The sequence below is a fragment of the Leuciscus leuciscus genome, assembly GCF_965113295.1.
Source record: "Leuciscus leuciscus genome assembly, chromosome: 16".
In the NCBI taxonomy this organism is placed as follows: domain Eukaryota; kingdom Metazoa; phylum Chordata; class Actinopteri; order Cypriniformes; family Leuciscidae; genus Leuciscus; species Leuciscus leuciscus.
Window position 1 is genome coordinate 8,517,913 of NC_138740.1, and position 27,264 is coordinate 8,545,176.

General features: G+C 38.0%; 2 protein-coding genes across 2 annotated transcripts in view; one reads left to right on the plus strand and one right to left on the minus strand.

Annotated features, from left to right (window-relative positions):
- The window catches only part of LOC309477979 (DNA repair protein RAD50-like), a 79,401-nt gene extending 78,514 nt beyond the window's left edge, over positions 1–887 (plus strand). The window contains exons 27-29 of the mRNA XM_082141519.1: positions 1–51; positions 232–345; positions 435–887. The gene's annotated coding sequence lies outside the window, so the exon portion shown is untranslated. The remainder of the gene's footprint in view (positions 52–231; positions 346–434) is intronic.
- Positions 888–11,847: 10,960 nt separating this feature from the next.
- pou4f3 (POU class 4 homeobox 3) lies at positions 11,848–13,124 on the minus strand (the record flags this gene model as incomplete). Its single annotated transcript, XM_082140102.1, has 2 exons — positions 11,848–12,744; positions 13,029–13,124. The coding sequence occupies 2 exons, from the start codon at positions 13,122–13,124 to the stop codon at positions 11,848–11,850; spliced, it is 993 nt and encodes a 330-aa protein (XP_081996228.1).
- Between the last annotated feature and the right edge of the window lie 14,140 nt (positions 13,125–27,264).

The window sequence follows — 27,264 nt, forward strand, 5'->3', positions numbered from 1 at the left end:
GGGAAACAAATCTTCCTAGAAGATCTGAAAATGGATGTCTTGTGCTCTAAGGTGAGAGAATTTTTCATTGACTATCCAGCATATTTATTTCATGGTCAGAGCCTAATAAGCTTTTTGGGGTTTGTGAAAATTGTTTTTGCTAGTCTCTTATGTGTGAGCATTTATGAGTAATTTAAAATATTTGTACAACTTTTATAATGCTAACATTTGAATTGAAAAATATCTTTGCAGCATAAGTTCTGCCAGGCTGAGCAAGAACTGAAGAAGGTTTCTGGGCTTACTAATTATGATGACTTCCGTACTGATAAGACACTAATGAGGAATTTACATATGTATAACAATGGGGTAAGTTGAACTCTGAAACATGATGTCTTTTCCGTTCAATATAACCATCCTACCGGAGTTGAATAACTGTGACGTTTACTGTCTTTCAGACCACCTGCAATGACAAACCTGTTGTTAAAGGCCAAGATCAAATCGACCTGCATCGCTTCTTGGAAAAACTCAAGAAATGTGTCCAGTCTGAATTCAGCAAAAAATAATTTATAAAAGATCGTATTTATTTTTTTGTCTTTATTAACATATTATTTAGTCTACATTGACTGTAGCTGTAGTCTATATAATTTTGTACCTGAAGAAAATTTGCAAAAATGTATTTATCATTCTTAAATATGTTCTGATGTATTTTGTAAAGTACAGATTTTGTGCAGTATTTCTTTAAAAATTTGATATTTTATTTACTTGCACTGAAACATCAATTTATAGAGCATTACTGAGGTTTTTATTTGATTTTTTATTGTATCTTGATGTTTAGATTGTTGTCTGTGCTTAGTCTTGACATTAATGGATTGGGTGACCTCACAATATAATAAATACTAAAATACAAAGAAACTATTTGATTTATGTATTATGCGTCTTTATTTTATTGAATTAACTTGTGCACAAAATAATGAACTTGTATAATGCTTCTTAAAAAAAGCTTCTATATAGGACTCTATATATGTTTGGAGCACTGTGAACTGGCCTTAAGGAGAAATGACTGGCATAATACTTTCATGTTTAACTGTTATTTCAATCTTTTGTAGTGATTTAAGTATTTTACAAGCTTTCAGCAAATTTAATTACAATTAAAAAAGGATCTATATATGAAGTGCCTAAAATAACCCTTTCAAGGTTTTATGTAGTAGAACCTTTTCTTCTGTGTACAAAACAGCAACATTATTAAAAGGAATCATTGTGTTACATATATAATCTGCAATCTTTGTATTTATTGTGCATGCCCTCTACAAGACTAAAGATTCCTTTTTTGGTAGTTAACACTGATTAATAATCATGCATGAAGCTATTAATCATTCATTTATTCATTCAATACATAATTTATGCTTGTTAAATATTTCATGATATGTTCACTGTTAATAAGGGATTTGTGTATTTTTTCTTGAGGGTGTTGTCTGTTCCAGAGGGCATATATCATGTGAAATGGATCACAGAAGCTTTGATACACTTTGATAAAATTCTTCATTTTTCATTTTTTTCCCCTTTCATCTACAGTTTACATAGTGATATTGCATAGAAAACAATCACACCTGATATGCCTTTAAGTGTTGCTTTATGCAGCTAAATTCACAGTTCATTTAGCGTAAACATTGTGTCAGTATGTGTGTTCCCTGGGAATCGAACCCATGACCTGGGTGTTGCTAGTGCTATACTACCAGTTGAGCTACTTTTAGTGGGAAAAAAAGAGTTCCTTCAGAACACTTTAGCAACCATGTATAGCAATGCCCTGGAAATCAACAAAACACCTTAACATTGTGGCACCAACTTGCTCTATTCAAGTGCAAATTGTCATTGTGTTGCTGTTTTATAGCACATACGCCCCCTTGCTTTCACATGTGCTTATGGCAGTGAAATGTAGACCAGTGTCCCATAGTGGGAGCTCAAGAGAACATGTGGAGTGATATATAACCACACTGCATGGGTGCATGTATTATTCAAAGGCAATTCAAGAGCCAAATGTGCACACGTCCCACAATCCAGCACGCTTAAAGGGGCGCGAATGATCAGATACCTGTGCCTATCAGCCACAGGGTCAACTCTATTACAGTCCTGGTGTCACATAGCCTGGACTTGCTCTGGGTAAAAAACAAACAAAAAAAAACGAGTGTCTTTGCACATAGCAGGAATATGCTAATGCAATTCCCCTGACTCCTCACCAGTACAGCCATACATTAAGTGATTCAGGATTGCATGTGGCAATAAATGTTACAATTGTAACCAAAAAGGATTTTCTTTTTGTCCTTTTCATGTCCTTCTCAGCTTACGCAAGGACTTTTTTCAAACATTTTGTGATTACTTCAGAATTAGCTATTCTATTTTGGTTTTCATGTAATTATAATAAAATTGTAGGATTGAAGTTTAAAAAATCTCCCTTAATAATGCTCCCTAAAAAAGCAACTTCTTACATAACTTAGTTACTTTTTATGGAAAGTAATGTACTACTTTACTTTTGCGTTACTCTTTCTGACCTGGGCTGGGCTTTCTTGTTTGTTTTTTAACAACACACCAAACCAAAAGTGAAATGGATGAGTCTCAGACTGAAGGAAATGCAAATTTTACACAAAAAATTAAACAACAACAACAACAACAACAACAACAACCTTTATTTATAAAGCACATTTAACACAATAAAAATTGATCCAAAGTGCTGTACATAGTGCATAGCAGGACTACACTATAAAAAAACAACATTTACAAATTTCCAAAAGCTAAGGAATAAAAATGTGTTTTCAGAGTAGATTTAAAAATGTCCAGTGAAGAAGCAGACCTCACATGATAAGGGAGAGCATTCCAAAGCTTGGGCCCAGCCACAGAAAAGGCCCGATCACCCTTTAATTTGTAGCGACTTCGTGACACATTTAAAAGCAAGTGATTTGAAGATCTAAGTGCCCTAGCAGGACAGTATGGCACAATAAGATCACAAATATACCTTGGTGCACAGCCAGACAACGCCTTATAAACAAACATAAGGATCTTAAAATCAACTCGAAACTTAATGGGAAGCCAGTGAAGGGATGCCAAAACAGGAGAAATATGATCCCTCTTTCTAGACCCAGTCAACAGTCTTGCAGCTGCATTTTGAACAAGTTGTAATCGAAATAGTGAAGATTGAGGAAGACCACAATAAAGAGAGTTGCAATAGTCTAATCGTGATGTTACAAATGCATGAATTGCAACTTCTAAATCTTTGCTTGAAAGAAGGTTCTTCAACTTTGCAATAGATCTTAAATGGAAAAAGCTTCCTCTAATAACCGCACTAATTTGTTTATCAAAGAATAGTGAAGAGTCAAAGATCACTCCAAGGTTTTTGATTTGTTTGCATACATTTGTTGAGAGAGGACCTAACTGGGCTTTCAGAGCAGGAGAGGAATCTGCCGGACAACCCAGAATTAAAACCTCTGTTTTATCCTCATTTAGCTGCAAAAAATTATTTGTCATCCACCTCTTGATATCATCTACACATTCCAATAACACATCAAATGGAGCAGTGGTGTCAAGCCTTACTGGAAGGTAAAGCTGAGAATCATCTGCATAACAGTGATATGAAATGTTGTACTTCTGAAAAATGAGGGCCAAGGGGAGCATATAAAGTGAAAACAATAACGGTCCCAAAATAGATCCCTGGGGCACACCAAACAAAACAGGCGCAGATGGCGAGGAACAATTTCCTAAATTTACAGAAAAAGTCCTCTTTTCGAGGTAGGAAGCAAACCATTTTAGTACAGTGCCCTTGACACCTACCATATATTCTAGCCTTTCAAGAAGAATGTTGTGGTCAATGGTATCAAATGCAGCGCTCAGGTCTAGCAAAACCAGCACAACACAAGAGCCTGAATCTAGAGCAAGCAAGATATCATTTGTAACCCTCAACAGAGCTGACTCAGTGCTATGTAACGATCTAAAGCCAGACTGGAACATGTCCAAAATATTAAAAGAATTCAAATAAAACTGGAGCTGTGAGAAAACCACTTTCTCTAAAATTTTAGAGATAAAAGGCAGTTTAGAAATCGGTCGATAGTTACTGCACATTTCTGGATCAAGTTGAGGTTTTTTCAACATAGGTTGCACAATTGCATGTTTAAAACTAGCTGGAACGACACCTTTGGCTAGAGAGCTGTTTATGATAGCGGTTACCATATGACTAATGGTAGAGAAAACATCCTTAAAAAAACGAGCCGGGATAATATCTAACTTAGAACCAGAACACTTCATAGTAGAGATAATATCAGCTAGCTGAGTTGGAGAGACAGGTTTAAAGTTTGACAGACAACTCATAGGACAGGGCAGTTGCAAATGACATGGTTCAGATGGAACAATGGAGCTTCTAATATCATCAATTTTTTGAGTGAAATGTTTTAAAAAATCTTCACAAAGCTCAATAGAGGCCTCAGATAAAATATTCGTGGTCGGGTTTAGAATAGAGTCAATCGTATCAAACAGGACTTTTGGTCGCTTAGCGTTGTCAGAAATTAATTGAGAAAAGAAATTTGATTTTGCCTGTTTTACTGCTGTTTGATAGTTGAACAGACTTGATTTTAAAATGTCAAATGAAACCTGTAGCCTATCTTTTTTCCACTTTCGCTCCGCTTTTCGACACTCTTGTCTGAAAGCGCGGGTGTCATCATTTAACCACGGCTGGCCAGCAACCTTCATCTTTTTACGCTTAAGCGGAGCAACAGCGTCCATAGATATAGAGGATGCTTTATAAAATATCTCAGTCAAGCATTCAGTATCTGTTTCATTCAGAAAATTATTATTAAAATGTGAAGAAAAATGTTCCGAAAACAAATTTGCAGTATTTGAATGAATAGCTCGAGAGAGAAATGAAGGCTGAGGGCAAATAGAAGACGGGAGAAAGCACTCAGATTCAAACAAAATAGGATAATGGTCAGACACACATGCATCAATAACCTCCAGTTTTGAAATCAAAAAGCCACGAGACAGTACCAAATCTAGTGTGTGACCCAGATTGTGAGTTGTGACCCAGATTGTGACCCAGAAACACAAGTGTGATGTTTATCTAAAGTCATTTCTGCTTATTAGTATGGTTGAATTCAATCATCGAAGGTCAGCAGCAAAGACACTGATTAATAAAGTGAGATTAAATACATAAAGTATATATATGTGTTATTTTATTACAGGTTTGCGTTTTTTTTTTTTACTCAGATATTTTGTTGTAAATTTTAAAAAGTAATAGTTACTTTACTGGTTACTTGGGAAAAAAAGTAATCGTATTATGTAACTCGCGTTACTTGTAATGCGTTACCCCCAACACTGATTATATTTATCAAATAAAAATTTGTTCTTACATGCATTTAGTTGTATACTGAATTTTGATCTGACAAAGGCATTTCCCATAGCTTTGCCTAATAGTTTTATAATAATTATAATTTCTACTTTGAAATTAATATCAGATAATCACTAGAATGTAATCACACAAATACTATTTCATTTGTTTTTCACTATTTTATCAAAATTATGACATTATCACTCACAATGCCTATTACTTTATCACTCACTGTCCTTACCTTAAAATACATATTTTAAACAAAAACTTGGTAACACTTTATTTTACAGTGTCAGTTAAATATGTTACATTGTACTTACCATAGTAATAACAGTAAGTTATGCATAATTACATGCAACTAACCCTCAACCAAATCCTGATCCTATCCTAAGCCTAGTAAGTACATGTTGTTAATTAATATTAATCAGTATTTAAATATATAATTACACTGTATGACACCTTAAAATAAAGTACCAAAAACTTTTATACAGTTCCACAAACTTTTTGTCAACACAACTTTTTCTGAAAACAAACAAAATCTTCACAAATATTACAAAATCATAGCCTTGATTTGAAAAATTACTTGAAGGCCTATGGGCTCTGGTGAGTTAAATAGTTTTAAAAATAATTACACTCAACTGAAGTAGATCTTATTAGTTCCCTGGTAATAACACTTGAAAACAAATGGCTGCTGTGTTTACTTTAAACTGTAAGATGACTTGTGTCAGTCTAAAACTGTGCTGTAGTCTCATTCCATTCATTTAAAGGTGCAGTATGTAAGAATGATAACTAGTGGTTGACATAGGTACTGCAGTCGAATTCAAAATATCGGAGATCGTCGTTTCTCCCGCCACTTGCTCCTCAGACTGGACGGCGCTCACTCGGGTTGCCAGTTTGAGCACACGCAACACGGAACAAGCGCAATGGACAATGAAAATTGGCAATGTGCAGTATCACAGACCAAAACAAAAACAAACATTCCAGCCTGGAAACGCACATTTCAAAATAAAATAACTGGCTTCAGAAGTGTTTTTCAGAGAAACGAGTATGTGAATGTCACGGTCACGTTCACGTTCTTCTCCCTTCATCTGCATTCACCTGTTTGTGTGCACTACATTCCCCAGTATCCTCCATGGCGCACACCTGCACTCACTCTCTCAATCACTAATCATCAGCATCACCTGCACCCCCTCATCAGTCTCACCCTTTATATTCAGCATTTTCCCTTCACTCCTCGTCTGGTCTTGTCTATACACGTCATTACATGACTCACAGACTCCCTACACTTACCTGGATCCTTACCTGACGCGAATCCTCATCCTTCTGCCAGCCTGCCTTCCTCGTCAGCCTTCCATCCTTGGTCACCTACGAGAGAGAGAAATAGAGAGACATTACCAACCAGCTAAGCATTCACTGTTATTCTGTGTTGCTGTTACTCACCATCTTACTGCATCTCCGTTCATTCTGCAATTAAAAGAGTTAAACTTACCATCTTGTCTGCTTCCTCTGTAAACCCTGACAGTGAACTTAGCATGTTTCCTAAATATCTGCTAACATATGGTATTTTGATGCTTTAGTAGAGTGAGAAAGTTACATAGAGCACCTTTAAAGTCAACATGAAATCAAAATGGACAATTCTTATATTTTTTAATGGAATGCAGTATTTATCATAAATTATTTATCCATGAATATCTTTCTTTTTTCTTCTTCTTTTTTTTAATGTGCCCTAGTAATCTTTAATCAAAATAACTTTCTTCCCTCTTGCAACATCTCTTATCTGATGATGCTTGTATTGGCGTGAGGGCGGGGCAACCTGTCACTCACATGAGATCCACCAATATATATTGCGTTCCTGTCATATCAGGAAAAATTTATTTTCGAGTTGAAAGCATATCAATGGGAAACATGGGATTTTCTTTGAGTCCTGACCTTGGGAGCGTGTCAGTGAGGAACAAGGCGGAATACCACAATACTTAAGTTATATGTATTTAGCAGTGACACTTGCCAGACTTGTTTATTTACAACAAAATAAGCTAATTGCCTGCACAAAATACAATAGCATTGGAATATAACAAGTAAAGTTTCCAGTGGCTCCATAAATGACTTAAAAACATTTTTTTAAAAAAGCAAAACACAGGCTACCTGGTGCACATTCTTTGTTCTTTATTTTAAGTAGAGTTTATTAAGAACCTTGCTGTATTTTGGGGACACCACCACCAGCTGGTAACATTCAAAGAATACCAGTCAAAGCAGCAATTGTTCTCCCCTCCCCCATAAAGTTCATGGCCTCGTATTTCCGATAATTCCGATAGCACGTGAAGGAAGCATTGAATAAGCCACCATGTCACAAGAAAGAAAGTAATATGGCAACTTTTCATGACTTTAATAGAAATAATTGTAATTATTTTACACTTTTTACATACAGTATAACCCATATTGCTATATAGGCTACTTGATTTATACATATAAACTTCAGTTTGTCTGTTCTGCCCTATAGTGTTCAAGAAAGTGTGTTGATTATACACCGCTGACAGAAAACTTAGGAGTTTCGCAAGAACAGCTAAATTCAATGGGGCTCTATTTAAAAAAAAAAAAAAAAAAAGTGCAAACACCATATAGCCCATACATAGGCTAGTAATGTGACTTTCTAACCCGATCTCATAAGTAACTATTTTAGGAGTTGGCGATTTCGGCTGACTTAACTCTTACGATATATTTTTTTCCAACTAACTATGAAGAGACACCAGTAAGTGGGGTGTAAGCAATTAATACGAATTAGCCATCAATTCGCCAAAATGTAAAATAGTTACGAATCGCCTTGATGAGTATGAGCTTGACATTGAAGTATGAGCTACAAATAGATTCTAACACAACGTTGAAGACGCGCCCAAAATTCACCTCTGAAGGACGGGCCTCAAGTTTCCCGGTAACAGTATCCCCTTGGATAACCCCGTGAGTTATCGCATGGAGACACCGCGGGCAAATGCCTAAGGTGGCTTGGCGTGTGATGATGATAGGAACGGACTAATAAAGCACACCGGGTTCGCGGTCTGCCTCCGCATTGGCTACATCTCATATGTTGCTGCTGGCGCTGTATGAATAATTAAAGCGCCGGTGTCTTAACTCTGCCGTTCTCGTACGCGGACTCGAAGTGTCGGCCCGAGAACAACCGCTTGTCCCGCAGAGGGAGAGGGGGTTCGCCACATCTTCCAGGAGACCTCCACCCTCATTCTGTCAGATCTTCTTTGCTCTGAAATAAAAACATGAATTCACTTTCTCTCTCTGTCTCTCTCAGACACGCATGTCTAGCAACCCCAAGTTCTCAAGTAGGCTAGGCTATCATAAAAATAAAGGTAGTTATTTAAATAGCCATTTTAGAGGTTATTGCTTTGAACATTAAAAGGTTCCTGCACGCGCTTCTTTAGATCTAGAAACGAAGAAGGTTTTTTCTCTCTCTCTCTCTCTCTCTTTATTATTATTATTTATTTACAGAATTTCCCAAAACAAATGCCCCTGTATAAAATAAGAAATTGAATTAAATGAATCCACTATTATAGGCTAGTTCCCCTGCGATTTCCTTGGAATTGTCGAGTTGCTAAAACGTTATTCTAATCCATTTAGAGTTCTTGAGGATTTCTATTCAGGATGTCCCTATACGAAACAAATAAAAAGAGCTGTGTTCAGTTGATTATAAGAGTATAGGCTATGAGTGTTTCATTGGTTTCAAATTACATCCCTTTAGAATTTTTGATTGGGAAAAGGGTGATGAAAACTCAAACAGCCTGAACTAAAGCAACAGTTCTTTGAACATTACTCTGAAACATGCCATAGGTTGTTCCTTATGACACATGAGTTCCTGGCCTATAGGCCTCTACCTTTCAGTAGAACATCAATAATTCAGTCCCCACCACTGGCCACATGCCCTGCTCTGTGCTCAACTTAGATTGGTTTACACCTTTGTTTGAGGGTTATGATATAAAAAAGTATTGCCGATCTTAATTATTCATGATCCGCCTTCTCCGATGAATTTAACCCTCCTTCATAATCCCATTAGTTTAACTACTTAAATTTGGATTGATGATCGTTCTTGGCAATTAGGAAAGATTATAATTTAGGCATTTGGGGAAATTGCAGTGCTATTAGAGTTACGTATTTTAAACCTTTTAACATTTCTATGGAGAACTTAAAATAAATGCGAATTTTGAATAGGCTTTAGAACTTAATGTAATGCTTAAGAAGTAGCCTGTTTAATACATGCTAAAAAGAATTTGTACAGCATAACATTGTCATGCAATTACCTTATTACAAATAAAAGAAAAAGAATAACCCGCACTGACTGAGGCTACATTTGAGCATTAGTTATGTTTTTAATAGCCGATACATTTTCAAACCTTTAGCCTATACAGGGGTTTTTTTTGTAGGAAAATGACTAAAACGTTTATATAAAATAAAACTATTTTACATTTTGTGTAATGTAAAAAATAAATAAAATAAAAATAAAGAATTAAACTGAAGAAGCCTCCTTGAGCTGTTCGGCTCTAAAATTTTCAATTAATTCCTAATTTAGACAAACAAAATGATTAACGGAAACGTGTTAGCCTAGGTCTATAGGCTAATATCAAATTGATCAACCTTTTTACTTGAATTTAATTTAAACATACCAACACTTAAATAATAACTTTCTTAAGATGATAGGCTATCTATCTATTTGCTGTTGTTATTATTATTATCGTTTTGTATAGGCTACAGTAATTCATGTAAATCTACAACGACATCGTCTTTAACATAACTTCTTGAAACATGACAGTGAACTGGAACGATCATCGTCTTACCTGAACAGCGTCTCTTCTCCTTCCCTTGAGCCTGTAAGAAGCGTTTCCTGACTAACAACTCTCCCTTCAGCTCTCTGCCTGTTTTATACCAATATACAATTAATATTGCATCGCCATTACTTAATAATTTCAAATCCCTCTCTGCACAAAAGCCGTGACAGACATGTATTATTCAGCGGTGTCTCATTCTTAAAGTTGGAAAACCGGATAGAAAAGAGGGGGAAATAGCCTAGTTAAAGTTGGCTTGAATTTTTATTTTTGTTCTCTCTGTAAATATTCTTTAAATTCGGTGGTGGTTGGTCAATATTATTCCATTAATGTTTAATCACAATTGAACTGAAGCTTATTAATAAAACAACGCAAGTCTTAAAAATGAATGATATTACAAGGATTTTGATGCGAGTTGCTTTCGTTGTATATTGTTTATGTAAGATGAAAATGGTGCATATATTTATAGCCTAAAAAAATACAGTATTATTATTTGTTTCTCGTATGACGTGAACGAGACACGTTGTCCTGTTTTTTATATGTGTAATTAAAATAATAATAAAAAAGTCCACAGAGGTTTTGAAAAAAAATCAACAATTTATTAAATAACATTCTTCAAAGTCACACATTTTGTAAAGTGGAGTTTAAAGTGAGAGTGATTGCAGTGGCTACATTAATGCAAATCAAATAGCAGCATTCTTTACACCATCAGTTTTTGCATATTAGGATCACTTCGACTGATGATCGAAAAATATAAATATAAAATATATATTTAGTGACATTTTGTGAGAACGTGATTTCCACCATGTATGCAGTCACATCTGACAAGACATTCAAACGAATATTACAAACGCTATACACAAATTCAATGGGCATTTCATGTGATAGCCTACTATCGTAACTTGTGCGCAAATTGTATTGTAATGTAAATAAGTCTTTAAATACCAAAAACACACGTACACACTTCAAAATATAATTTCACGTGTGATAATACTGAAACAAAGTTTTTTAGTAGCCGTTCAGTTAGTCTCCTATAAATGTATTTAGAGTTTGATTATTTCAGATTAAAGCTTTTAATGATTAAACAGTATTGCTTTATAATGCAGTGGTAAATTAATATTTATTTTGTTTTACTCAAATAAAAAATACATTACGATGCCCATGTTACACAGTGCATGTTGCTTTATAACCAAAACGACGTGTAATCACAATCAGCTTCATAAAATAATTACACATTAAGTGCTCCACGATTTTCATTAGTTTTACTTTCTCGTATAGCTAAATACAAAGTAACATGAACTCTGTAATGTAAGCTGCGATCACAGATTAATCAATATCATTTCAAGTTTGTTTAAAAGGTCAAAGTGTGCGAATTATTCAATGGCCTTCGGTGGAATGAAACATTTCTGTCACTAACTTTCGGGGTGAGGTTTCTCGACCTCGCACAAACCAAAATGACTAACTTTTGAGGAAAAATACAGATACTTTACACAGAAACCTTGTGTTTTGACTTGGGGGGAGTCGAACTTTTATTAGGTAGCCTACAGACCCCATGGAATAATTCGCACACTGGTTTACATCAATTGGAGGCAATATGAAATGTCTTTATAGGCTTATAATGCTTAAAAGAAGAAATTTAGATCCCTGTGGTGTTCCTAAAATGTCTCCTTTGCTCTAACAGCATTAGTGCACTGCTGAATATTTCATCCGTTTCTGTTTTTGCCGTTGATTGCAGAACCAAACCCGAACCACGTTCTTCTTTAGATCCAACTTCTCCGCGATTGCCGCGATTTTCTCCGACGACGGTCGCGGTTGGATGGCGAAATACGCCTCGAGCGATCGCTTCTCCGGAGCCGCGATGGACGTTCGCTTTCGTTTCCTCTCGTTCCCGTTAAAAAGGTCCGGTTTCCCGTTTTTCTCCCGGTAAGCCGCTTCAGCCTCCTCCAGCCAGGCTTGGAGAACGGGTTTGAGGGCGATCATGTTGTTGTGGGAAAGCGTTAGGGACTCGAACCTGCAGATGGTGCTCTGGCTTAGCGAGCCGACCCCCGGTATCTTGAGGTTGGCGAGGGCAGAGCCCACATCAGCCTGGGTCACTCCGAGCTTAATCCTCCGCTGCTTGAACCTCTCCGCGAACGCCTCCAGCTCTCTGGGATCGGACTCCACGTCGTTGACGCACCCCATCCCGTTGTGGACCGACAGGGCGTGCGGGTGGCCCATGGCCATGGCTTGGTGTAAGTGACCCATTTGCAGGTGGTGCTGGTGGGCTTGAGTGCTCATCTCCGGCGGCGCACCCATGCCGCTGACCGATAAACTCGAGGAAATGTGGTCAAGCAGATCCCCCTCCAGGGTCTGGTGGCTGAGGTGGTGGTGGTGGTGCGAGGGCAGGTTGGATGACGGGTGGGATATGGGCACTGTGGACGAAGAAGAGGTGCAGGGCACGCTGCTCATGGTATGGTAGGTGACGTCCGTCTTGAAAGGGTGACTCTTGCCGTGACTGTGAGACACCAGGTCAGCCGCTGCCAGAGCTTCAGCGCGGGCCAGCAGACTCTCATCAAAGCCGCTGAATATATTGCCCTGGAGCTGCAGGGAAGAGCGCGCACATGGAAGTCAGTGGGGAATTGTGTCAACTCTGGATTAAAGAACATTCCCAAGCACCCTCCTCAAAAGCACAGGTCATAAAAATTAATATGAAAGCAGCAGCTTTGCTTGGATAGGCATGTGGGTGAGGGAGAGAGGGAGTCAGAGGGAAAGGAAGGAGAGGCTGGGGAGGGAGGGATGGAAGCTGGAGCAACTCAAAACACCTCAAAGTGACAGAATGGAGACAATACCATTTGACAATACGAGGAGTTTAGCGCGAGACGTACCTGCGGGGCAGGTAGACACACCCGCCGCATGCCCTCGGAGCTCGGGTGCAGCGCAGGGTGCATGGAGAAGTGCTGCTTGCCGTTCATGGCCATCATCCTCGGTGTGCACCTTGCAGGTGAGTGGACCTGACATGGAGGCGACGCGGCGCTCTGGCTCGACGCTCCTCGTGTGTGCGGTTTCCATTGGCAGCGCCTCCCGGGCTACACACACACACACACACACTCCTCACACCGCCCTCCCGCCTCCACCTGTTCCTCTATTCAACTTACAAGATGCGAGTCGGGAAAGTGTAAGCTAGTAGGATAGCCTACTTACCACATGCAAAATGTTAGCAGTATTTCAATTATTTAACTCATCAACGACGGGATTTTGTTATTAAAAAAAAAAATGTATGATACATCTAACTATTAATAATAATAATTTTTATCTTATTTAATTTATTTACGATTATTACATTTTTTCCTATTTATTTGGCATGAAATAATATATTGTCATTTATTTTCATTTCATGTTAATGTTGGCCACTTTGTTTAAAACGTAAATGGAATTAATAATAAAATGTTATTGATAATCATCATTATTATTATTCATTGCGAAAAACTAATGTTTTTTAAAGTGTTCAAAAATCAATAACAATGTTAAATGCGTTATGTTATAACGTTAATGTTTCTTTTTTTTTCTTTTTTTTAAAGTGGAAAACCAGATGTACACAGTTTGTTCTTAAACTTAGTTCAACAAATTTCATAATAAATATAATTTATTATAAATAAATAATAATTAGGTCATTCTTGGTTTTATATTGTCAATATTGTATCTCCTGAATTATATAATTTCACAGTACATCAAATGTAATGGATAATCAAAGAACATTTTTGTCTATTTTAATGTGCAGGAAGTCCAATAATTTAACTTACATTATTTCTAATTATTGTAATGTCATTAGAAATAGCCCTATGCTGTGTAGAATATTTATTAGTAAAATACTATATGTATATGAAACACGATGCATTAAGAGCCGAGGGGTGAAAACTTTTTGAATTTGAAGATCAAGATATATTGTATTTAATTTGGACTTCATCCTATTCAAAAGTGTTCACCCTCTGGCTCTTAATGCATTTGTTTCCTCCATCAGTGAATATTTAAACCTTTTTAATAGTTGTGTTTGAGCCCCTCAGTTGTCCTCAGTGTGAAAAGATGGATCTCAATATCATACAGTCACTGAAAGGGTTCAAATATGCAAAACAAATGCTGGAAAACTGAAGAAGTTGTAGGACCTGAAGGGTTTTTCTGAAGAACATTGGGCAGTTTAAGTGCTTAGAACAAACAATGGATTCAAGAACAACCATCACAACAACAACAACAACAAGCCATAGATCATCTGGGTAACAGCACACAGTTTTAAGAATCAAGGGTATGTAAACTTGAATGGGGTAATTTTCAACAAAAAAAATAAAATGGTCTTGTAAACATCTTTTATATAAAATATCGTATTCAGTACTAAACAAAAAATATGCATTTTGTATGATCCCTGGTTGTGATAAAATGAGCATATATATGTACCCCTATAAAAATGTATATTTTTAAAGAAAATCTCCATATGATCACATCAACTTGGGGAAAGTTGATGCTCGCAGTCGATGGCAGGAACTTTCACCTTGGCTGACCCCTAATCTTCATCAGCTGTGGCGTTTGAGAGCTGTTCTCACCTGCCCTGTCAACCGCCTGAACAATAAGAGTACACAAAAACACTTTAACTGCTCTATTCAATATAGAGATTCATGAAGCTAGCTGTTGTCCGGTTGATACCAAAGTCAAACCAATGATTTGCAAACTCAATATTAAAAGAAAAATGTAATTAAAGAAAAAATTGGACAAAAAAAAAAAAAAAGAATCTTATGAAGTCATTTTATATGAGCACCACTGAATTCCCCAGCTCAAATTGGTTTGGTGAATAAATGAATGGCATTGCAGTTGGCCACTGGAAGTAAACACCTGTTCTTCTTCTGTGTCTGGGTGACGTGGCGAAGAGAAGCCAGGCAGTGCAGTGACACAGATGCACCATCCGATCTCATCCACCTCTCCTGTTCCCCCAGACGCTCAATTATTCATCTGCTATGTGGCGGGCATCCATTACCTCTCTGGCATTTTCTCATTCATTACGCAGATTAACAATGCATACTTTTTTTTAAAAAGTCTTGGCAAAATTGTCAACAGTCTTGTTGTGCCAACTGTGCCATGATATTCCCTAATCTTGCTTATGATACCTTTTATGATAAAGTCATGTCCCTATCCTTGCAAGATAAAGTTTCAAGTCATGAATATTTTACAAGCATAACCTAAAAATGCCCCATTCATAGCGCATCGGTTCATCTTGATTTACATGAACAGTTACTTTTTCCATAGTGTTTGTGTAATCTTGAATTGAGCGTCAAAATAAATTGATTAATCTGTCATGTGGTAGTCTTTTATTTGTGGTCAAAAGCTTCTTTGATACTCTAAATATCAAAAAATTCTATACATACAGGTTAGGCTTATGGTTAGGGTTAGGATTGGGAACCCTGTTGCTTTTTCAGGGATCTTGAGATTTGCCTTTATAAAAGGGTTTTATTATTTTTCAAGACAAATAGTAGGCTACGTTTGTAAAATATGGTGTAGTATTAATACTTTTGTTTATTATAACACATAAATTTAGATGAATGGATCAATGGGGTGTAATAAAATAGGCTGGGGGGAACTAAGTAGTTTGGCATAATCTGTATTATTTCTTTAAAAAGTAATAGCTTAGTTCTGTAGTACCAGTAATGTTTAAAAATAAGATTAATATTTAAAGCTACACAATATGGGACATCTTATCACAGCAAATATATACATATATATACATACATACATACATATATATATATATATATATATATATATATATATATATATATATATTAAACAACCAATGATTTCCCTGAGGTTGCCATGTTGAGAAAACTCCTCTTAAATGTGAAATGATGTGTGCCAATCCAGTGGTCCAATGCTGTGTGTGTCTCAGTTATCAGTGATCGGCTCAAGACTAGTCTGGTCTGTGTGTGCAATTCCACAAATATGGAAGACCTTCTGAACATATATAAGCAGTAGACTTTAATAGAAAGGAAAATGTAAAAGATAAAAAAGAATCAATGAATTATGAATAATTTACTGCCATGGTGGTGTAATCATGTAATCAATAAGAAAGTAACTGTAGTCTGATTACAAGTATTTTAACACATACAATATAATATAATTACAAGTACTTAATTTTCGGAATCTTATTCCATAATCCAGATTACATGTAATCAGTACTGTTTGTTCCATTTAAATGCACATTGTCAAAAATAGCCTACTTGTTACATTTAAAAGTAATTATTGCGATGATTACAAAGAACTGTTTATATTTAATTGCTTAATAATATTATTTTGTTAACTACAATAAGGTTTCATTATTTAATGTAAGTTAATACATTAGCTAACATAATAAAACGGTTAGTTCCATACCTTGGTCCTGATTGGTCAATGTGTTTTATTTATGATAAAGCATGCTTATGACCACTTCACCCAACGGTTTTGTGGATCCCTGCAACACCCTTAGCAACCATCCTACACCAACATAAACAATCAATATAGCATTATGCATTTCAGCAAAATTATTTACTTAACGAATTATGAGCGGCCCTTGCTGGCGTTATGTTGCATCATTCACCTTTAATTTTGAGGCAACGCCCTTCAAAGCGACCTGTCCTCCTGAGACACAGCAATGGAGTTTTTTCGTCTGTACATTATATTTAAGAAAATTTCTTTGAGACCAAGACAACTTTTTAAGTCTGGATGTCTTGTAAAGAGCACATTCAGGGATTTTCAGAGATACCAAATGTTTGGAGGTTTCACCATGGTAATTCCCTCTCCTTGGTCTTTTTAATATGACTGACATTGACTGAATAACCAAATTTAGCACTCTTAATGGAATATGATCATATTTTGTCATTTTAAATCTGACTTATTTTCACATTGTTGTAGTAAATTAATATCTCAAGACAACTTTAGCTCAAATCAGAATATTACTTTCTGTTATGAGACATGCATCTGTTTCATTCATGTCCACTGTGAAGGACACTAGGACTTACTGCATGTTAATCAGGCATTTTAGGAGACATAATAAGTGAATAGGGAAGAAATAATACATCAATATTTCTATGAAATATGAGCTATTATGAAAATGTTGGCAAGTTATTACTCTTTTTTTTATAGCTACTTATTTTTTCATTACATGTTGCCCAAAGAACACATTAATTAGCAAATTAGAGACAATGAATAGATACATTTTATATAATGGGGAAAAACATTGTTGGCCATGTTTACACATATAGTATATCAAATCATTCTCTAATATCTTTCATACCATAGTTGAGAATCTTTGTAAAAGTCTTGTGCATACTGTAGTTTGGTTCAGGTGGAAGTTTACAGGAGCTGTCAAAGTCTTGAAAATATTCTTTTGGTTATAGAGTCTTGTTTTCATTTTCTCATTAAGTGAGTCCTGGTGTCCTCTTCATAGAACATAGGTCTATATGATCTTCATAGATTATAGGACATATCATAAAATCTTTTTTTTTCACCCAATCTTTTCCCCCCTCTCCATTTGTTTCTTATTCTCCAACGTAATGATGTAAAAAATAAAATAAAAAAACTCGATTTTCCACCTTCAGGGAACTAGAGTTACATCAGTAACCGAGACGTTCCCATTCAGTCAGCCACATTTGACGCTTCGTCGATATTGACATATTGGGCTCCATATGGAAGGCGCCATGGCCACTGAACCCTCACACAGTCGTAACCTACCCAGCACCCCATGTAAGCCCAAGTAGAGTAGTCCTTCGTACCAACGGGATAGAAGGGACAGGGCTTACTTTGAAGACTGTCATAACTTCAGTTTCCCTTATCGTGATATATCACAGGGAAGAGTGCTTCAGTTCTCAATTCCCATATTTTCCAGCCATGGCCAGTGTTGTTTATGCTAGGGAAGCGTGCCTAGTCCAATTGAGAGGGACACTACGGAAGCCAGACCCTGCTGAAGGAAGGTAATGTGTGGTGGAAGCTACATATGGAAGATCTCTGTTGTATGTCCTGCCTAGCCAGGGATGGAGCTACTACCAATGCAGAGACAGGGCAGAGCAGAAACTGCCCAGGGAAAGACACGGGTTTACCAACAGGATTACCAAGGGGAAATCACAGCATATGGGCATCTAGCCCAGTTCAAGGGCTGACCGGCCGCACATGCACACAAGCACTGGGCCTGGCATAAGAAGCCTCTGCTGTGTTTGACTACAGAAAGGATGCTGAAGGAACTCAACTCAGGTTTCGCCAAGTGGAGAACTCACTTGGAAGAGCAAAGTAGGCTCTCGGATCCCCCCACTAGAAGGGAATGGTGCTGCAAGCGAGACACAGAGCCAGTTTTCCTGCACATTACCTGTTCTTACCCAACACACAGGAAGAAACCAGCTCAACATGGAGATTGTAGAATCTCTCCAAGGTGTTAGGTGTCACCCAGCCCACAGCTCTGCATGGCTAGCCTTGAGACTGGTACGCCAAGGTGATTGCCTCCACTATCCAGTGGGCCAACCTCTGCTTGGAGACAGCCTTTCCCTTCTGCTGACCTCCAAAGCAGACAAAGAGCTGCTCAGAGCTTCTGAAACTCTGCGTGTGGTCCATGTAAACTCGCAGTGTGCGAACGGGACATAGCAACGCAAGGGCTGGGTCTGCCTCCTACATGGGCAGCACTTGCAAGTTCACCGCCTGGTCCCTAAAGGGAGTGGTGGGAACTTCGAGCACATACCCGAACTCTAGACATGATTCGCTGACCAAAAACAACTGCAGGCCCCCCACCCTCTTGAAGGAAGCAAGTGCAGTCACGAGCACTGTCTTTAGAGACAGGATCTTAAGCTCAACTGACTCCAGCGGTTCAAAGGGAGCTCTCTAGTCGTCGAGATAGTTGCAAATGCCCACCTCCCTGAGAGGGGTAAGGGCAGCCTCTGCGACTTTGGTAAGAACACAAGGAGACAGGGAGAGCACAAAGGAGAGGACCTTGTACTAAAATGCTTGACCCTTGACAGCAAAGCGTAGTCTGTGTCGAGGTAAAATCGAGACATGACTGAGACTTTTAAAAAAGAACTAAAAACATTTCTTTTTAGGAGAACCTATGACTTTTAACTATTAAATCTATTTGTATTTTATCACCCTTAAATGATCTTAACTGTAGCACTTTGAGATTTGTTCCAAATGTAAAGTGCAATACAAATAAAATCTATTATTATTATTATTATTATGAAAGTACGCGTCTTTCAGGTCGATCACTGCAAACCAATCTTGGGTCCGAATGCACGTGAGGATGAGATTCAAGATTGGCCGTAACCCACCACCTTTCTTGGGTATGATGAAGTATGTGCTGTAAAACCCTGACATCATCTCGGCTGGAGGGACAGGCTCTATTGCGTCCTTCACCACCACTGCAATCTCCGCACACAGGACAGGGGCGTCTTTGTTTGCCACCGAGGTAAATAGGACACTGCTGAACCTGGGGGTACGCCTAGCGGATCGCATAGCCTAGTCTGACGGTCCAAATGAGCTAGCGAGACTCAGGGCCACTTAGATGGATGCTTCGAGCCTGGACTGGCTCCGTCGCCTTCCTGCTGTGGGCTCGACGGGGAGTCCAGGATGATTACTCCATGCATGCCAGAGCCAGGGAGATGCCCTTGGCGCCTAGTAGCAGTGGTGTCATGCCGGGCTAGAATGTGTTTTATGGCCTCGGTCTGCTTCTGAACTGCTGGGCAAAGTCCTCGACAGTGAAACTGGCATAAATGCACCTCAACTGCACGCTCCATCTGTGGAATTCTCCACGTAACCCTTATGAATCGCCACATAATGGCCCCTATGAAAAGCAGAGGCAGGCTGGGTAACAGCAGAAAGGACTCGTGCCTCCGTAAAGAAGGACAGTCGAGACCGTAATGCCAACATGGTCATGCTCTCACAGTGAGAGCATGAACCATCCACAAACACTTTCTCAGAATGCTCTCGGCTCAGACATTTGAGACATTGATCGTGGTCGTCAGATGAAGTCAGGAAACTACCGTATCCCGAAACACGCACGGAAAGACATCTTTAAAAAGACGCTGGCCGCCTCTGCTTGCTCTTTCAGAAAATCTGTTCTTACACCAAAGCGTTGAGGGGTGAAAAGCTGCACTTCGTGCACTGCTTTCTCAGGAAGCGAATCACCGCTGGATGCACCCTCACTCTGACAGGAAAGATCTCCTCAGGAATAAACTCTTTTTAGCGATTAAACATGGATGTTTCATCCACTTTAGATGAAGGATGACTGGAATGAGTGATCGCTGTTCACAACCGCTTGGCTCCGAAGCAAAGTATGAATGAATGAGTGCGAGCCGGCCTTAAATACCCGTATGTCTGGGTAGAAGTGGCTCGGCATGCAAATCTCATTGGCCAATATCCATTGGCTCGTATAGTTACCACTTGAAGGTGATCAGGCTCTCAGGCGAGACCCCAATATGTCAGTATGAACATAACGACAAACGTGACTGACTAATTGGGAAAAAAAATTTGCGGAAGGATGGCATTTAATGAATTTACCTAAAAAAAGTAACATAGTAATATATACATATTGGGTTTTAATACTTTTATTGTGTGCCAACCGTTTTATAAAAGCAATAAAGTACCCGAGGCATTACTGTAGGCCTATTTTGAATAAGACTTATTCACAATAGTGCACGGCCTCTCGAACCTTATTGCTTACTTAACTATGAATGAACAATACATTTTTTAGGCCTACCTATTTATACATTTTTGTTCAAATTAGTTCAAATCTAGGCTACTATTCATTGTTAGTTCAGGTTTCCTCTACTCCATGAAATAATATTAAAATATAAAACTTATAATAGAACATTGTAAAATGAACAATAAAGTATGTCATGTACTGGCTTAACTTGATAATCCAAATTAAAGAGGCTTGATGCAGATGAACAATGAAATAACATTTAATAAACACTAGGAATCAAACAGAGATATATACCACCACGAAATGTTACCACAAGACAAAGAACAGACGAAGACTGAGGGTTTAAAATTTTAATAAACAAAATGACAAGGGGCTAATCGAAGGACAGTGTAGGTGATTAGTTGACATGGTAACAAACAAAGGTAACTATGGAAACAAATAAGATGACAATTGAAACAGGAACTAAAATCACAAGAACTGAAACCCAAAACATTAAGACAAAAGAACATAAAAAAGTGCTTACACACAGAGACACAGGGAATCGTGATTCGTGATAATTACTTTAGAAGAATTTTTTTTCTAAAATGTTTCAGTTATATGTAATTGTTGATTACACCATTTCACATTTAAAGCAATTAAATAAACCTTTTTAATACACATAAGTAGTCAAAATGAAAACAAAAATTACAGGTGTAATTTTTTTCCGTTTTATCATCTCATACATCCATATTTGACATTAACCCTATAATATTTCCTAATTGATCCTCATTTTTTTAGTTGAGTTATTATTTGTGAATGCCTTACAGTACAAACTAATAAGTAATTGTTTTTAAAAGCAGAAACAAAAGCCTCTGAATTAAAAGGGATATCCAAGTCATGATAATGTGTAGGTACCGCAGATGAACCAAACCATCATGTTAAACGAACCAAATAGACGAGAACCAAATGGTGACTATGTGTCACTGGGCCTTGACAGCCAAACCACCTGACTGATGCTTCTGTATCATCAGATCTCACATTGCATGCATGGAAAGATCAACCTCACCGTGACTTCACAAGTCTCTTACTCTGATAGCTGTGCATCTGCCTACATCATCTTAAAGCCTCCCATTGTCATCTAAAAAAACAAAACAAAAAAACCCCCAGATTCATTATTTAACGGTTGCAATGGTATTTGAGGGCTTGTCTTCAGCCGGCAACAACATGGCAGTGATTTCAGGTGGCATGTTTTATTGATATGGTTTTGGTGAGATGTGACAGGAGTTTGCTCTTCTGCAGGCATTATAGCTCTGATCTGCGGAATGACCTCGCCGTTGTCGTCAGTGTGTTTGCTCCATCCATTTCCATTCGTATCCAGGCTCCAAGCGAGCTCTGAGTGCTTGTCGCTCCAGCAGCAAGGGATGAGAAAATGACGAGCGGGTAAAGCTGGTGGTTGACGTGCCGTCCCAAGGGGCAATCAACACTGCTTGCATTAAATCAAATAGACTCTGAGTGTTTTTCACTTGGCTTCCCAAAGTAAGGGATGGCTGTGCATTATTCATGAGCATTTGAATATGTCAAAGCCACTGAAGCCAAATTAACTTTTACACTGTGTCGAAAGTTTGGGTAAGGAAGCTCAAATGTGTTACACGAGAATGAACCTCATTGGTTCTTGCAGAAGCTGAAACGTGCTGCGTAACACAAGAATGAACCTCATTGGTTCTTGCTGAAGCTGAAACGTGCTGCGTAACACGAGAATGAACCTCATTGGTTCTTGCAGAAGCTCAAACGTGATGCGTAACACAAGAATGAACCTCATTGGTTCTTGCGGAAGCTTAAACGTGCTGTGTAATACGAGAATGAACCTCATTGGTTCTTGCTGAAGCTCAAACGAGCTGCGTAACACGAGAATGAACCTCATTGGTTCTTGCAGAAGCTCAAACGTGATCCGTAACACGAGAATGAACCTCATTGGTTCTTGCAGAAGTTCAAACGTGATGCGTAACACGAGAATGAACCTCATTGGTTCTTGCAGAAGCTCAAACGTGATGCGTAACACGAGAATGAACCTCATTGGTTCTTGCGGAAGCTCAAACGTGCTGCGTAACACGAGAATGAACCTCATTGGTTCTTGCAGAAGCTCAAACGTGATGCGTAACACAAGAATGAACCTCATTGGTTCTTGCGGAAGCTTAAACGTGCTGTGTAACACGAGAATGAACCTCATTGGTTCTTGCTGAAGCTCAAACGTGCTGCGTAACACGAGAATGAACCTCATTGGTTCTTGCAGAAGCTCAAATGTGATGCGTAACACAAGAATGAACCTCATTGGTTCTTGCGGAGGCTCAAACATAATGCGTAACACGTGAATGAACTCATTGGTTCTTGCAGAAGCTTAAACGTGATGCGTAGCACAAGAATGAACCTCATTGATTCTTGCGGAAGCTCAAACGTGATGCGTAACACGAGAATGAACCTCATTGGTTCTCGCACGTCAAGCGAACATGCTTGAGCTTCTGTTTACCATATCTGATGTGTGAGTTGATGAATACTTATATGTGAAAAAAAGCCTAAATTAAATAATTTCATCATATAATATATAAAGCAATCGTGTCTCTTCAGGAAATAGGGACTAAACCGCTCATTTTATATGGATTCGTTTTACAATCTCTTTATGAACTTTTTGAAGCGTCAAAGTGGTAGTTGTGTAGCTGTCAATGGAGGGACAGAAATCTCTCAGATTTCAAGACATGAGGGTGGGTGAGTAAATAATGACAGACATTTTGGCACATGTATTTTAGAGAAAACCATATTATTTCATTTATTTCACATTTGTAAAGTTATATTAAAAAATTTAAAAATAAGGGGAAATTTTCACAGTCAGTTTTACTAATATTCACTGCGTGAACAGGAAAAAAATAAATAAATAATACCTTATGGGAAACTGCCATGTAATTTCAGGTTTGCCGGATGTATAAGGAAAATACTCGAGCCGAAGTTACACAGAACAGTACATTTCCAGAAAAACCCAGATACTTGGTGTACATGGCATACACAGCCAGCAACAACAACAACAACAAAAACCTGCTGGTAGTAAGGATTAATGGCTGTCAGGCGAGAAGACCATTCATGTGTTAATGACAGGCGGTTAGGGTGCTTGCTGTGTTCTCATGCTGCGTTCCAGTCCACTTTTAGACACGCACTTGCGAACTTCCCTAAGCACTTCCCCTTGGGGGAATCCCTGCCGCCATTTTGAAGTGCGTTCCACTTCGTGAAGTGGACGAGGGAAGTTTATATGGACAGACCCTCGTTCCCTCGATTTTGACAGAGGGAGCGAGTCTGCTTCAAATGTACACTTCAGGCACCTATATGTCCCACAATGCAGTACGATTGTGACGTCACCACATATCTCGTCTAATCACCACCACACAGACAACTCTATGATATATTAATTATAATGTTTTAAATTTAAAACAACCCAAACACACCTATAAACATTTGGATGTTGCATTAAACAAATGATTAAAGGGAAAAAAAATTAAATAATAAATCAACTCCACAGCTGATTCCAAGTGATCAAGGGCTTAGGACGTTCCAGTTCAGCCCATTGCAGTTTCCGCCAGTAGTGGGCACTCGCAATGACGTACATCCGAGTGAACGAGACGAAGGGAAGTTAGCGAGTGAAGGGCATGACAATTTTGGACTGGAACGCAGCATCAGAGGGAGGGAGAGGTTGAAAGTTTTGCTGACATGTTAAGGCCAAGTATGATAACCCACACTCAGATTGTCCTCTGCATTGAACCCATCCAAGTAAGTGTACACACATTAGGAGAAGCGAGTAGTGAACACACACACTGCAAACTGTGGACACACACCTGGAGCAGTGGGCAGCCATTTTTGCTGTGGCGCCCGGGGAGCTCAAGGGCACCTCAGTCATTTCCTGTCAGTATTGAGAATTGAACCCGTAACTTTCGGTCTACCAATATTGAGTTCAATATTATTGATATTAATAACTTGTCAAATTATTAATAAAATTCATTATTGTCCACTGTTTCAGAAACCATCACTCACAGATTGGTTTATCTCTCATTTTACTAATAGTATATCAACCCTGAAACTGTTTCTCATATCAAGCTGTATAATAGTCTGTTGAAAATCTCAATAATGTTGGCTTCTTAGTGTAATATATAAATCTAATAAAAAAAAAAAGAGATAGATAGATCAGACTATCATGCCGTGGTCCGTGGGTTATGAGTAACCCACTTGAATTTGTTCAATAATTCAATAACCTTGAATTTGGTTACATGTCGTTTTTGCCAAAATAACTTGCGAGATGTATGATATAACATCATGTAAGCAAAGTAAACAGTGTTTACAAGTTATTTGGTTTCATTTTCTTCACTCATTTTATTTCTTTGTTATCTAATTGATGACTAGTCTATTCTTGGACTATGGTTTCAAGACGCCTATTAAATTTTCACTGACAGCCCAAATTTTGCCTTGATTTAGCCTAGATGTCTGGGCTGTGTTTGGACGGCTATTAGATGTCTTTTAAACGCAAAATTGCTTGCTGGGAGTAGACCTTATGTAGCTCCGCCCCTTTTCTGCACTGCACTCATTGTATTTCAACATCATGAAGATAAAGGATCTTACGGATTTATGAATAAACCGCTCTTTTTAAATCTTCACGGTCTACTTACATTTATTATGACATCTGCTTCAAACATTACAATGCTCATGATAACTTCCGTTAACTCTACAATAAGTAAATCCACTTCATCAGCTAGGCCTAATTATTCTTCGACAGCAATGCCATAAAAATATCCAGAGCCACCGCAAATGGACGTTCTAAAGATGGCTGCGTGCTTGTTTCTCTGGCGCATACGTTTTAGATTTTTTAACCCTATACAATATAACAGAACAGTTATTAAAACAATATAAGAAAAACAATGATAAAACACAATCTAAAGTGTAAAAACTCTTGTAAAAGACATAAAGGGGACCTACAGGACAAGGTCAGTGGTTTTATAGTTCTGACTCAAATAGCCACACAAATGCGTGCTTAATGTGGTTCCCTTTCAAAGTAATACATCAACGCTGTGTCATGGTATTGATGCTATGGGCAACGGCATCAGCATGACTGGTGTCTAAAGCATGTGTGTAAACCAGGGGTCTCCAACACGTCACTCGCGAGCTACCAGTAGCTCGTAGCCTGATTGGAGGTAGCTCGCCAAGGGGCCGTTCACATATCGCGTCTTTTGCGCTCAAGTTCGTTCAAATGTAGGCGCGCGGCAAGCGCGCTCATAATTGAAGCGACGCGCTCATTTTTTCCAGGCGCAGCGAGATGAAAAAAAAAAACTCAACTTTTCAGAATGCCACAAACGCACCGCAGGTCATATGACAAGAACCAGCCAATCAGCTTCACCCTCTCCGTAACAACACTGAAAGCTCAGTCAGCATGAAGGATGGGGGGTGCACCCAAACACTACAGGTGTTTTTCTCTTCTCCGTAAATAAATCTTGTAGCCAAGCTACAACAAGCATTTTTCGGTGGTGGAAATCTTTGTCGTTGTGGAGAGCAGTGCATGGTTGCATAGTAACGACAGACAAAGGGCAAATCGGACCGAATCTTACTATTAATAATAAAAGATAAGCTAATCATGTGCATTGTAAATGTCAGTAATTTATCTTTTTTGACTCTTGACTATCTTTTTTATTTAAAGGCTGAAATATGTGAGGTTTATCTTTTTATAAAACCTTTTTTGTCAAAACTTGATTTGAACTTGATGCATGTCAATAGATAACCTTGTAAGACACTCTTTTCAAATCTGGCTATCATTTTTAATGTTATTATTTTAATGTTTATGTAAACAAAAAGTACATATTGATGCTAATTGTATTTGTTATTTGCTGGTTTTCGACATAAAACTTGGTGAATTGATTTCATTGTGTAGTATTTATACTTTTTGAACGGGATTCTGTGATAACCGTGATCATTTTTGTCACTATAACCATGAAATGAAATGTTCATGCCATTTCATCTCTAGTTATGATCAACTAAAAAATTATATCTGATTCTGTTTTTCTCTGACATTTAAGGGTGACATATTTAGGCCTACAAAAACTCTTTTAGGTCTAAAACAGTTTTGATAGTTGTTAATATGAGAGTTATGAGACATTATTTAAGAGATTTAAGTATTGTATGAGTAGGTCTCGGCCACTTTTCTTTTTAAAAAGTAGCTCTCAAATGAAAAAAGGTTGGAGACCCCTGGTGTAAACACATGCATCACAATAAAAAAAAAAAACTAAATGAAAGTAAATTTTTTAGACTTTTTTTTTCAATTTCACCAAAATTGAAATAAGCCTCAGGCTGAAAGAAATGCAAATTCACTCCTGTACAGTAGAGGGCGCAGCTCAAACAAACCTTTCAGCTCTGCTGCCATTCTGGAT